This window comes from Berghia stephanieae, chromosome 2, assembly GCF_034508935.2.
Source record: "Berghia stephanieae isolate SIO BIC M18660-M18661 chromosome 2, UCSD_Bste_1.3, whole genome shotgun sequence".
Taxonomy (NCBI): Eukaryota; Metazoa; Mollusca; class Gastropoda; order Nudibranchia; family Aeolidiidae; genus Berghia; species Berghia stephanieae.
The window spans coordinates 65,936,853-65,951,426 of record NC_088361.1 but is presented as its reverse complement, the minus strand read 5'-3'; the positions used below and the strand labels follow the sequence as shown (position 1 = coordinate 65,951,426).

General features: G+C 34.8%; 1 protein-coding gene across 2 annotated transcripts in view; it reads right to left on the bottom strand.

Moving 5' to 3' along the window:
* Positions 1–1,235: 1,235 nt before the first annotated feature.
* Positions 1,236–14,574, bottom strand: part of LOC144965360 (zwei Ig domain protein zig-8-like) — a 135,263-nt gene continuing 121,924 nt past the window's right edge. The window contains exons 7-9 of one of the 2 annotated variants that reach the window (XM_078900613.1): positions 8,202–8,338; positions 3,927–3,950; positions 1,236–1,778 (exon numbers count right to left, since the gene is read on the bottom strand). In XM_078900613.1, the coding sequence (XP_078756739.1) occupies positions 1,567–1,778; positions 3,927–3,950; positions 8,202–8,338 (373 nt within the window). In that variant the 3' untranslated portion in view covers positions 1,236–1,566. The remainder of the gene's footprint in view (positions 1,779–3,926; positions 3,951–8,201; positions 8,339–14,574) is intronic. The other variant, XM_078900614.1, reaches the window with a different exon arrangement.

The window sequence follows — 14,574 nt, the reverse complement described above, 5'->3', positions numbered from 1 at the left end:
GTCATTACTCAGACCGATTACAACATGGGAATGAATGTAAGACCCATTCACTGGCGAGGGTCATCTCGTCTTTCTTGAAGATTTCCACTTAGAAATACTTGGTGATCGCAATTTGTTGCTGTCACTGTATGAGTTCATTGCACGTTTACGCATATGCTATCTTTTTACATTTTATTGTTAACACTTTTAACACAGCCCGGTGAATATTTTCATATCTCCTTTTCCATTCCAGATGCAATTATGTAAAACTTGGAAAGAATTTTACCTCAACTACATCTCAATGAGTGCATTCACTGTACAAATGTTCTTTGTATATAACATAGAGATGAACCCTGAGAAGTTATCATAATAAACGCATTGGATGATGAGATGGAAGTCATCACATGTGAAAATATTCAGCTTGGGTTGAAAGAGACTGCGAACCATCAGAAAGGAAGAGTCAAAATGGAAATAATATAGAAACCCCATTTTACAGCTCGACAGTCCATACGCAGAAATGTTATCCCACAGATTACCCATACCGTATAGATCTCATACAACTGTATAAATACGGCAGCTACAAATGCCATTATTTAGTATCACCATATTTGAAGTTTTGATGTGTCTAACACATCACCATATTTGAAGTTTTGATGTGTCTAACACATATATAATTGGTGCAGACATCAAGATATTCCAAGAACTTAATTTACGCTTCTTGACATTTTCAAATTAACTGGAACAGCTCTTTTTTTTTTCGCTATCCATGATACATTGAATCCATCATTGAATCCATATAAAAATATATCATCCACAAACCAGTGTTGAAAGAGATATCATCCGAATGCATCAGCAATCAAGTTGAAACTGAGTTAATTTTCCATCAGTCATCTTGATTTCACAAAATTCCATTATTCTTCATATATATATATATATATATATATATATATATATATATATATATATATATATATATATAGTTATTATTAATTTTAAATATGCAAATGTGATAATCTGTCGATAGGATGGATCGTAAAATTGATTGATTTGTTTGAAAATGAAGAAAACGAAATTTCACTTTCAAGTACATCCAGCAGTTAACGCGATGATAAAGATATCTTCTATTTATCTGCCAATCTTGTTATGTATAGATAATATTTCCTCACTCAGTGTATAAGGAATATGTAATCGAATCAAATAGGTATTTCCTGTTTCCCTTCTGATGGTATCCTTTGCTTTATTTTCTTTATGAAAACGAGATTCAGAATATATACTACTTTTGCTTGCTCCCAATGAGCCGATGAGGTCGTATGAGTATTTGGAATGTAACACACTGACCCGAGGTCAAAAACTAAAATCTCAATAATTGATCACATTTACTTAACCCGACCATTTTAGTATGACATCACAATATTATGTACATTGCGTTTTGCTCAAGAAAGCATACATCTAATTTATGCCAACAAAATTCTCACAATTTGTGTTAAGATAGGAATTATTAGACTACATTTTACTTTCATCAGCTTAACTTTCTTCAAAAATAATCTCCAAAATTATTTCCATCTTTTAATGTCCACGCCATCCATTTCAGCTTGGAAACAGCCAATAAATATGTGAAACTACTAACACTAATAAATTGGTTACAAGTAACCGACAGTAGCTTCCGGAGTCATGTGACGATCCGCTGTGTCCGCCTGTGTTCGTTCTTCTATAGGTCGGTGAACCACCATCTGGCAGGGCCCCTATCTGTCGATCTGGTTTCTTGTTTTCGGGCTTTTCGTTGTCCCCAGGCAATGTACCTGAAAGTAATAATCAAATGAAAATCATTAATAAAATAAAGATAATAATGAAACTTTTTGATTTGGTCATTTAGGTAGTGGAACCAACAATAAATATTCAGCAAATAGTTATTTCCAAATTAACAGCAGCCCCGGATAATCACCTTATCATATATCCAGCAGTGTTTGTATATATTTGAGATTGCTATTTGATTTCTCAAAATGATCAATCTTTATATGATTAGATCGTTAGATTGTTTTCATCTCGGAATTCTGTAAGAATACGTCCATTCAGAATTGAACAAAAGTATTGTGTTGTGTCTTCCAGTGATAATATATACTGGTCTGACCACCAGTTGATTTTGGCTTTATTAAAAAGTCTCTTGATCTTGACATCATCGAATAACTTTTCTTCTTGTTTGCAATTTATGTTAAACTGGGGCAGGGCGGCTCAGCAGTAAGGTCTTTGCCGAGTTCGATTACCCGCTTTGCGGTGTGGCCTTGAGCAAGTCACTTCGTCCTAGCTCAGTTTGCGGCGCTACACTGTGGCTAACGCCAGGGTTATTCAAGTTTTTGCCTTGGACTAGACCCAAAAGACAAATTCCCCCTATGGGATGATTAAAGGCATTTTTTTTATTTTTTTATTATTTTTTTTATTTATTCTTTATTTATAAAAATATTCTTTTAGATTGAAGGTAAGACAGCTCTATTATCTATACCGAGCAACAGATCAAACACAACGCTCGTTAAAATTTAATAACTCAATGTAAAATAAAATCAAAAAATAGAAGAGTAGAACGGTTCGAAAAAAACAACATTTCTGAATCTCGTGATATAAAACATGATTCACTTCTTCAGTTTAAATACCTTTTATTTCATATCTAAAAAGATATACAAGAAGGGAGGACTACACTTCGCATTTTGACACTAATCCATCATTTGATTTTACAACGTGGACAAGTCGAGATCTCATTGGTTGACTGTAGCTTGGGGAATGTCGTACACCAGCATATTTTCCAAATTTTCAAACCTGTCGGTTGTCTGGTTTTGACACGGCCATGTCCCACATTTTCTCTATGGGAGATTAAATCTGGCGATTGTTCAGGCCAAGGTAGAATAGAGATGTTTTCGTCTCTCGAAAATGTCCCATATACGGCAGCAATGTGAGGACGGCCGTTATCCTGTTGAAAGACCTCATTCCTTTCCATTAATCAAAAGAGCAGCGACTCCATAGTTTCATTCCGATATCTTTCCAGGAATAACGACGAGGTCAGTCTTTGTTCGAGCGCCGATGCTACCCCACACCATAACGCTGCCTCCTCCAAATAGCTCGATTTTAGAAATGTTTCTGTCGTTAAATCGCTGATTTTTAAACCTCCATATCCTTTCTCGTCCATCTGAATTCGAAAGGGTGAAGCGACTTTCATTGCTGAACAATACCGAATTCCATTTGGACTGGAACAATCTTCTATACTTAAGAGCCGGATCGAGGCAGTGACGATGGTGATCTGAGGGCATACTATGCTCTGTATGATCAACAACGCATAAAGCCTCCATGTTTTATACGGCGTCTTAATTTCCGTTGAGACACATTGAATTTGCCTGCAACGTTCCTCGTTGGTGCGGAAGGTTTGATCTTTAATGATGGCAATGTCTTGGTCATCAGTGGTTTTATTTTTGACACCTCGATAACGATCAGAATAAGCAACCGAATTATTGATTGGAGTCAAAATGCAGACCGATCTCTCGATATGATAGCAAGCTTTTCTCGTCTCTAATGCCTGTCTTCGTCCGGCCTCTGAAAGTCGGGCATCTTAATAACGTTTTGCGGTCGCAGGAAATTTTCAATCGACAGCGGAATGTCTTGTCTCTTTTTGTTCTTACCGAAATAAAGCTGATTCTTTTTTTCACGTGAAATCTATCACATTTTGATTGACTGACAAAAGCGGAGGGAAGAAAATTTGCTCACAAGGATTAGGCTCTGACGGTCTTATCGACAGTAAGAAAGCAATTCAGGTTTATTAATTGCTTGTTAACAATTGAAGTTAGAGCATTTATCTGTTATCATTTAAGATAACCATGTAGCTGTATCATTTCTTACTTATTTGTTTAGGTAAGCATTTGTTCTGATTAAATATTACTCTGCTAATAATAATTTAAATAACTTACCCCTTTTAACGTTAGAAGTGTCACCTGCAATAGAATAAGAAAAATTAAATAAGTTAATCAAATCAAATCAAATACTTTTAAAGGTCATTTAATTCTTAATGTTTTCTGCATGAAAAGTTACAAAACTAAAGTTGCAGCACCAAGTGGACTCACATAATTTACTTAATATTATGGATTGGTGTCCCGCGAGCACGCGGCGCACAATGACAGAGTCAGGTGGCATGAAGATAATGACCAAAATGCTAAGCTGTTAATAAAATTAGATATATTAAATTAAAAGAAAGTATCAACTACATAGAGAGACGAAATTGACAAAACTGTACTGACTGTTGTTTTCATAATATAAAAACGTTACAGATGAACGACCAAAACCATGGCAAGAACTTAAGCAAAAGCTTCAACTGTAGACATAAATACATAGAGAAAAGTAAACACAATCAGTCACTGGCTGATCATCTCACACATTGACAAATGATCACGCCATGCCATCGTGGATGAACTCTTTGTCATGTCCTTATCCTCACACATGACCTCCTACTGTTCACGCCATCTTTCTAAGCAACCATTTAGGCACATTGAACCGAAGATGATAGATAAAGGTTTTCTCTCGATAGCAAACATTAATATTCGACTAATCTAAAAAAATAAAATAAAAAACAATGAATTGGATCATAGCAGCGCAGTAGGTAGAAAGTGCTGGCCTTTTAAATAAAGACAATGGTTTCGATTCCTGTTGAGTCAAAGTTCTTTCTTTTTCCGAACCGTTTGTCCTTCAAGCAGTTGGGCAGCTGTGTCTGTGAGATCTGGCCGTGAGTAATTCGAGATAAACAGCGTTCTATCCAAAGTGTAGTAAATAAATATTGATTATATTTTTAAAGCTATAGAAACTGGAATCAACAACGGTTACAGTGCTCTAGTGGTACTGAGTCTTAAAAGGACCGATTCAAAAACAAAACAAAAACATCATAACATACTATGATTATGAGACTTCATTTCTAATAGAAATAGGATTTTGGCCTATTGCGAGATGTGTGACAGAGAGGAAATTAAATGTAAAAAACCCCACATTATTTCAACTATCATTAATATACATGATTAATTTAATAAACAACATTGTAGTCAGCGATGGCCAGTGTGAAAAGCCATTTTAAAAGTTGGTAATGAATTGGAAGCCTGAAGAAAAACGGCAGAAGTCTGGCCACCGTTGACGTGAAAGGAAACCGTTCAGAGAGAATGTCAGCGAATAAGATAGTTGAGGGCACGAGAACATGGAAATGTATGGCAGTCCATTATGTTAATAAGTACAGATACGACTAAGTCTCAGCACGTCTATGTTACTGAGAGGTCACGTAGTTCACTCTTTCTAGTAATTATATTATTATGATAAACAAAGGAACCGACAACGAAAGAACTACCTACTACTTATCTTAAAATCCTCAACTGTTTTTATTCTGATGGAGATAGAGCGAAAATCTCGAACGGGAAATGTTCCTTTGTTTACTGATGGTAAATAAGATTTAAAAACTCGCCAACTCCGTTTTTTCTAATAAATGAAAATAAAAACCCAAAATCTCTCTAATTACCTAAATAAATCATTATCGATATTTTCTTTACTTATAAAAAAGCGAAATATTTGATTATCAAACAAATTTCTCTCTACGATATCATTTTCACGACTAGCCCTAACGCTCAACCACAAATGTCCATTGCCTGTATACAGAATCATTTCTTTCTATGCTCCAAGGGAAACACCCATTCTATCGACCAGCGTTCGTAAAAATATCAAATATATTTGAAGACACGCCAAAATATAAAAAGAAAAAAAAACAACCTTAAAACTGAGAAAGAAAAAAAAAAAACTTGACGTATGGCATAGACACAGGTATCAAATTATGATTTTAAATAATAAACATAAACGACATGGTCACAGTTTCATCATGTACAATGCGTTTTATGACGCTTTATTCAAGTCCTCAGCACGCCTCATTGAGATGAATTTCCCTTAAATATAATGTAGGTTTTTTTTTTATTGGTGCCGTCTTCCTACTAGTTTTAAAACCAATGCTCTCATTCACATCTCAATTGCCTAACGTAATACATTAAAAACTTAACAAAGATAAATTGGTACGCGATTTCTTATTACAATGGAAGGATTTTCAAAAATAAAATGCCATAATGCATGTTAGATAACTGAAAGAAAGCAACTCGCGTGAAAACGATCTAAGAAATAAAATCAAATTTGTAGTATAGAGAACAGAATGGTATAAATTGATTTCCAGTGTGTAAAAATAAACATGCTATTTCATAATAAATTATGTGTGTTTGTTCATGGATCGAAGTCTTTGCATCTTTAAATAGTTGACTTTTAAAATTAGATAACACATCCATAATTTTCAAGAAATTCAGAAAATGTGTAGCACTGGAACTTATATCAACAGTGATGAGAAATCAGGTATGGGGAGGTGCCAGGTGAAAACAAAGAATTAACATCTCAGAGCTTGGTATCCAATAGATTCGACACCCACCGCCTGGCTGATATAATTTTTATATATATATATATATATATATATATATATATATATATATATATATATATATATTAAGAGAGAGAGAGAGAGAGAGAGAAAGAGAGAGAGAGAGAGAGAGAGGGAGGAGAGGGAGAGAGAGAGAATAGAGAGAAGGGAGAAGGGAAGGAGGGGGGTCGATGAGCGACGTGCTAGTCGCTAAGCTACATAGTATAGCATAGTGGTTAGTGCATTCTCTCTCTCTCTCTCTCTCTCTCTCTCTCTTTCTCTCTCTCTCTCTCTCTCTCTCTCTCTCTCTTTGTGTGTGTGTGTGTGTGTGTGTGTGTGTGTGTGTCAAGCGGTGGGGTCGTATCATTTGGATGCGGGATTAGGCTTTCTCAAAATGAGAATATTTATTATTCACCGTTTTCAATCATTCTTAAAGTAACAAAATGACTGCTCCTACATTGTTCGATATTTCAGTTCTCGAGCTGTGCATACAGTGATTATATTTGAAATAGTTTAATACATATTAAGATCGATCTACAAATCGTATATCAATATATTGAAAAAACATATCTATAGTAACAATAGTATATAACACAAATTTCTCTGGTGTTAAAAATAAAAATAATCTTCATACCAACACACCATTCCTTTTGAATATTGATGTATTAGAACCAAGTTAAGATTTTTTTAAAGTTTGAAGGATATTATATTTATGGTTACTTAATTTTCCAAACTTAAATTCTTTCACAATAAAGAAAGATATATTGAAGATTTCCCCACAGAAGTAATCCTATTTTTTCGTGCACTTGACAGGCCTTGAGTAATGAAGTTATTTATCTATTGTCTCTGTAAACATAACACAATTATAAAACTCGCTAGGGGCTGAATTAGCGATTACTCTTCGAAGCCAGACAGTGAAAATAATCGGGAAATAAATGATACAAAAATTTGACAGGACTTGGCTGTAAAATTCAAGAAATTTAATTTCATTTTATAGCTATTCTTGGTTATATCTTAACACGATGTTTATGTATCTGTATCAACACCACCGGGAACTGAAATATTGCACTCAAGCAGCAAGCTATAAAGTTAATAAATGGATAGATAAATCAAGGACCATTCATAATCGGGTGGAATAAAATGACACTTTGATATATGATCAATCTTCTAAAAACGGTATTAAGTCCAAGTAACCTGATGTTTAAAATTCAACTTTTACTGATTGGAAAGAGTGAGATTATTCCTTAAACTAATGTTTTTTTAAAACCCTTTGATTTCCCAATTATGACCATTTCGACTTTAGAATCTTAAGCTAATTTTTTTATCTACTTCATTCCGTTATGATATCCTATTGACGCGGTATTATATGAATTTCGCTTTGGTTTGCAAAAGGAAAGAAAAATCATCAATAGTTGTACAATTTATTTAATTGGATATGCAAAATAAAGAGCGTGACGGTAGCTTGACTAGTAAATAGGATGTGTAGTTTGAATAGTAGCAATTGCTGTTTTAACCCGATGCCTTAGACAGGATACAAATGCAATTCAACACTAAATGTGATAAACAGCGTGTCAACATAAAAAAAGACAGAAGAAAATAATTACAAAATAAAATAAAAATATACTCGTTAATGACGTATAGTTCCTTATCAAAATTTACATATATAGGTGAAATCAAAATAAACTAATTCCTGTCAATCAATTTGCTTTAAGACCGTCCAAAACTGGAAAAAAATAATGTTGGACATGCCTGGTGAACTTACCGTTCAGAACAGTGACCATTAAGTTCTCGATTTGCATATTAGATGTCCTGCACACGTAATTTCCGGTGTCCGAGTGCTCGGCATTTTTTATCTCAAGACTGCTGACGATGGTACGTGACGTCAACGAAACGTCTTTTCTGGAAAAATGAGAAAACAAATATGCAAATTTAGAAATAATGGTGTGAATTGTGACCATACCGATAGGTACTTCAAATGTATACCATACTTACACTCTTTGTTTTTGGAATTCCGGACGTGTTCCAAAACCGCTGCACTAGCTTGCGAGTGCGCGTTGGGAAAAAAGTTCGAATTCCAAAACGCAAGAGTGTAAGGAATCATTTATTCTACCCCTCAATCAATTCCTATTTCCTCATCTTTGAATAATGGAGATCTTCAAAAACATTCAAATGATAAAGAATCTGATTTTTAGTTAAATTTACGCTTGATAATCTGACGTCACAGTAATGTAATAATTGTAATTATAATATCATTACGCGTTACTATTAAGGGAGAGGGGTGGGATAATAAGCATATTCTCAAGCACCACACGATTCCGTTCACTTTAGTGCAATTTCTTCCCCTATTTCTAAGCAATAAGATCACATTGTGTGCTGACAATAGCTTCAGTGCTTCGGCGCTGGAAACTCTGCAAGGGTCAGTTTCATTGCTAAAATTACGTGTGATCGAGATTTGTCTTCTCTTGGAATTATCTGAACCGTTCATATACCTGTGTTTCACAAGCAAAAATTTTATTGTCAGCTAAAGCCTACATTTTGCTTTTAAGTCGTTTTCTAGCATAACCATTCCAGACGAGCGATAATAATTTTTTCTATTTTTGCACATTGCTTTTCCCCCAGACAATTTCTGACATTTATTGATGCTTAAAACTCACAACAATCCGCGAGGCGGTTATAACGTACCAACACACAAAACTATGTGGAACATTAAACGTCTATAGTCTGATTAATACAATTTAGTGAAAACTACTAATAAAAACAATAACAAAGAGCTGAGTTACGTCAATTTTAATCTATCCGGCTGGCATTGTTCTGAGTATTTTTAAGTAAACGCATAGCATCAATCAACGATTGATGTGGAAAGTTTGTTTTAAAACGATTCGTGAACTTTATTATACTATACACTGAGACACTTTCACGACGAGACATTATCTAAACTATTTTGATCTTTTTTAAACCTGAAGTTTATCATAATCGGCGGCCTTAAGTTTTTACAGATGTTTTTAATCGCGAGGTCCCAGGTTTGAGAGTTTTTGCCAAGATGGAGGTCAGTAAAATCGATGGATATTTGAAGGACGAGTTTTCTGGCCAACTTTTAAAATATGTGTATTTCCAGAGTACGGCAGTGATGTAGTGTGTGTGCTCATATAGGCAAAGACGAAGTCCCAGGTTGAGAATTTTTGCCAATGGCCAATTTTTATAAATACGACGGTCAACGGATTAAAACCAGATTCAGCTATCTAGTATTAATAATTGGCTTTACAATGTGGCTTATTAATAATTACTCTCTACTAAGTTTTAAAGTTGAACCCGGGCTATCATATCATCTTTGAACGTTTAATTCTATAAAAGATTATTTAGCTCAAATATAACTCACATATAGAAGGAACAAAATTGACATTATTTATCTCTTTGTTATTGTTTTTAGACAGTATTTTGGTGATTAATTCTCACGTTATTATAGATAGTATGCGCTTGGCTAAGAAGCTCATAACATTGCCATCCGGAAGTATAACGGACCAACACACAAAACTGTGTGTATCCATGAACGTTTATAGTCGGGTTAAAACAGTTCATTGAGCATTACTCATAAACGCGGATGGCAAAAAACAATAACAAAGACATGAGTGATGTCATCTTCGAACTATCTATATCAATCAGACTATAGATAGTATGCAGATGACGTCACCCATGCCTTTGTTATTGTTTTTGCCATCCGCGTTTGTGAGTTGTTCTCACTAAACTGTATTAACCAGACTATAAAAGTTCATGGTTACACAGAGTTTGTGTGTTGGTCCGTTATACTTCCGGATGGCAATGTTGTGAACTCCTTGGCCAAGCGCATTCTATCTATAGATAGTTCGAAGATGACGTTACTCATGTCTTTGTTATTGTTTTTTGCCATCCGCGTTTGTGAGTTGTTCTCACTAAACTGTATTAACCAGACTATAAAAGTTCATGGTTACACAGAGTTTGTGTGTTGGTCCGTTATACTTCCGGATGGCAATGTTGTGAACTCCTTGGCCAAGCGCATTCTATCTATAGACTATACGTTCCGTTCCAGGTTAGGTTACACATTGTTTTGTGTGTTGGTACGTTGTATCGCTGGCGAATGTTGTGAGTAATTTATGTAAATGCACGCCATCAATAGATAAATGAACGGGTAATCAAGAAAAAACATTATGTTTTCTATACATCCTTATACGATATATCATAACCACATAAGAACAGGCATTGATCGCCGATATTACCTTCTTCTAGTTTACAATGCAATTTTAGAAGTATCAATTTTGTTTACAAACTTAGTACTGGTAATAACCTGTTCCATAAATGGAGCTGAAAGTGATATTACATTATCGTGCATTTATCTGAAGAAAAATATTCCGAAAACCGATGACTGTTGAAAAAACAAATATGATGGTAATTGTAGTGTTGATGAAACTTATGAGAACAATAATGACAGTTTTAGTGATTATCGCGAATACGCCTATGTAGACGGAAAATTTGTTTTGAATTTGTCAAAACGAAGGGAAAATAGAAAAAGTAAAAGTGAATGAGCTTTAAAAATACAAAATCCGACAGCGAGTCTTTTAATCTTCTATGTTAATTTTCGAAATTAATTCTTAGCCTAGCCCAGAATTCAAACGGAACTTTTATTGTTTTCAAGTTTTTTGGGTTTTTTTTTTACCCCATGATGATTTCCATTAGTGTAAGTTATTGAAAGTTGTACAAAAATGGTAATAAAATTAATAGAAAGATGTAAAACTATGATTTCCATAAACCATTTGTTTCTGGATATCCAAATTTATAGACTGAACATCAAACAGTCTTTAAACCTTTGTACTTATGCTTTTGAAAAATTGGGGAGCAGACACGTGTGAAAAAAAAGGTCTATAGATAGAATGCGCTTGGCCAAGGAGTTCACAACATTGCCATCCGGAAGTATAACGGACCAATACACAAACTCTGTGTAACCATGAACATTTATAGTCTGGTTAATACAGTTTAGTGAGAACAACTCACAATCGCGGATGGCAAAAACAATAACAAAGGCCTGAGTGACGTCATCTGCATACTATCTATAGTGGTGTGTATGATATTGTGCAGGACAAGGCATAAAGAAGAAGTAATCAAGTAATCATCCCAAGGCAACCAGCCTAATTTGACTCAGGGTTGAACCTCGGGTTTAGCCGTCACAAGGTCCAACTCCTATTCTTGAAAGGTTAAATTTCAAAATGAACTTTTTGTATCTTTCCTTTTTTCTTGTCCTGACACTGTCTCATACCGTTGACATCGTAAAGTTATAGCCTGACACTGACCAAAAAATGATGTCAAAATGTCCGTCTTTTGCCACAAAAGAAAACAAATCGTGAGTTGTATTCAATAGTTCAACTCACTAGACGCTACACAAACCTAAAATATGACGTCAAACTGCCAGTCCTAGAGGGTTCTTGTGTCAGGCTATAGATGTATGCAGATGACGTCACTCAGGCCTTTGTTATTGTTTTTGCCATCCGCGTTTGTGAGTTGTTCTCACTAAACTGTATTAACCAGACTATAAAAGTTCATGGTTACACAGAGTTTGTGTGTTGGTCCGTTATACTTCCGGATGGCAATGTTGTGAACTCCTTGGCCAAGCGCATTCTATCTATAGATAGTATGCGCTTGGCTAAGAAGCTCATAACATTGCCATCCAGAAGTATACAGGACCAACACACAAAACTGTGTGTATCCATGAACGTTTATAGTCGGGTTAATACAGTTCAGTGAGCATTACTTATAAACGCGGATGGCAAAAAACAATAACAAAGACCTGAGTGACGTCATCTTCGAACTATCTATAGATAGAATGCGCTTGGCCAAGGAGTTCACAACATTGCCATCCGGAAGTATAACGGACCAACACACAAACTCTGTGTAACCATGAACATTTATAGTCTGGATAATACAGTTTAGTGAGAACAACTCACAAACGCGGATGGCAAAAACAATAACAAAGGCCTGAGTGACGTCATCTGCATACTATATATATGTTAACGATGGCTTCGCTCATACACACCTCTTTTTAATGGAAGCTTTCATATTGACCGAAATCTATATTACTGTTCAATCCTGGCCTTAGGCGTGTTAATGTCCTATAGACTATCGACTTTATAGAAAACATGTTGAACAAGCAGGATGAAAACAAACACTATGAATTGACGCAATTCTGCTCTTTGATGACAAAACATCTTTTTAAAAATTGTCTCAATATATCAACCTAGAGATTTCTACTTCTGTGAATTTTGGCGAGTTGAGAGTCATCCCAATACCTCATTATTTGAGGTAAAATAAATATTAAATTTAGAGCTAAAATGAGGAGAGGTGTTTTGTCAATATGCGACAGAATTGTTTTTCATCTATTTTTAAAAATCATTCCACAAGATCAATAAGGCATGTATATCTAAAGTGCAGTATTTTATTAAAGGTCAATATACTACCAGATAAGCTTTGGAAAACCAGACTATGGTGCCCAGAGGTATTAAATAAAGGTGGAATTGGTCATATCGCTTGGTTATTGTAATATGTAAAAAACCCCGTCTTTATCTGGTATAATGTTAACGTAAATTATAGATAGAAATTTTGATCTAAAGTTTAAATAGATGGTATAAAATAGGAAATATTGGTTTTTCCCTTATTGAAAAACTCGTTCTTTTCAATAAAACAAATCAATTAAGTCCAATTCTCATCATCTAAGTCGCTAAAATGCCATTTTAATGCGGTTGATTTCAGTTCGTTATCACGAAGAATCGTACAAAAGAAAACGACGCGGTCTTATACATTTATCTAAAATTGTACATGATCTACATAAAAATGGTTTTGGTCACATTAAGATATTAATTCACCAGATGTTCTACGAATATTCGACAGAACTCATTTATCCAACGTACTATCAGGACATGGAAAGCTTTCGATTTTAATACAACAATGCTGAAACAATAAATGCTTTCAGAAATTCAGTTGATAAAGAACTCCAATTCTTGAAGTACGTATACGATGAATGAGATTTGTTTTACAGAAATATGCTTGTGATAGACAGGTCAGCGGTGACAAATTATTTATAATGCACCAACTTGACCTTTTGTTTGTATATAAGATCTTGTGTATTTGTAATCCCATGCATAAATTTGATCTTTTCTTTTGTTTGATTGTAACTATTATATATTTATATTGGCAAAAGCAAGGGGGTATTTATAGGTCTTTTGGCCTATGTAACCCTTAATGATTATGACATGATATATAAAATGGTCAGAGACATGACATAATGTATTATTATGTGGGAAAATAACTACATCTTTTAATTGTTGGCATAAAGAGAAAATTGAGGCAACCAATTCGAATAACATCGCAAGCGAAAAGCAACAATTCAAGGAAACAAAATAGATGATGAAAAAAAATATGATAAAAAATTGGCAATGTTGGGGGGAGGGGGGTGGAGTAAGAGTGTGTGTGGTTTGTCGACGAACAAAGAGATAAAGAGAAAAATGAAAGTCAGACATCTAGACAGTCTCCTAGATGAGTAATTGAATTGTTGAAATTGACAGACTTGACTATTGATACCGGCTAAACGGAGGAACACTTTGATGAATCACACAGTGGTAACACAACGGTTTTAGAATCACTAACGGTAAAAGAAATATCATCTCCCTTGCCAAATTTCCTCTTGACTAAGAGATAAAATGGTAGAAAAACATTAGACATTACCGATGCCTTCTGACAAAATTGGTCATTGATTTTAGACCTATTTTTTTTTATCTTTTCTGTCTCTTCTGTGCCCGGTCCACAAGCTTGACAGGGCATCTCGATAGGGCCAGTTATGACGGCCAATATTAAAACAACTCTCTTCTCTCAGTCTATGGTCCCGTTATCTAGTCTTCGATAATTGATTTTGTATCCCTCTGTATTGCCTCACGTCTGGATAAGTCTTCATCTACTATTTCTATATCACGTGTTAAATATAGGTCAGTCAAGGCTCCAATTGTACAGCTGGGTGTCTTGAAAATTGACGTTTTGGACATTGAAAAGTCCAATGTGCCATATTTATGACAGATGTTTTGAAATGTTTGAGAAAGGTGACATTACTTGACCCAAATATC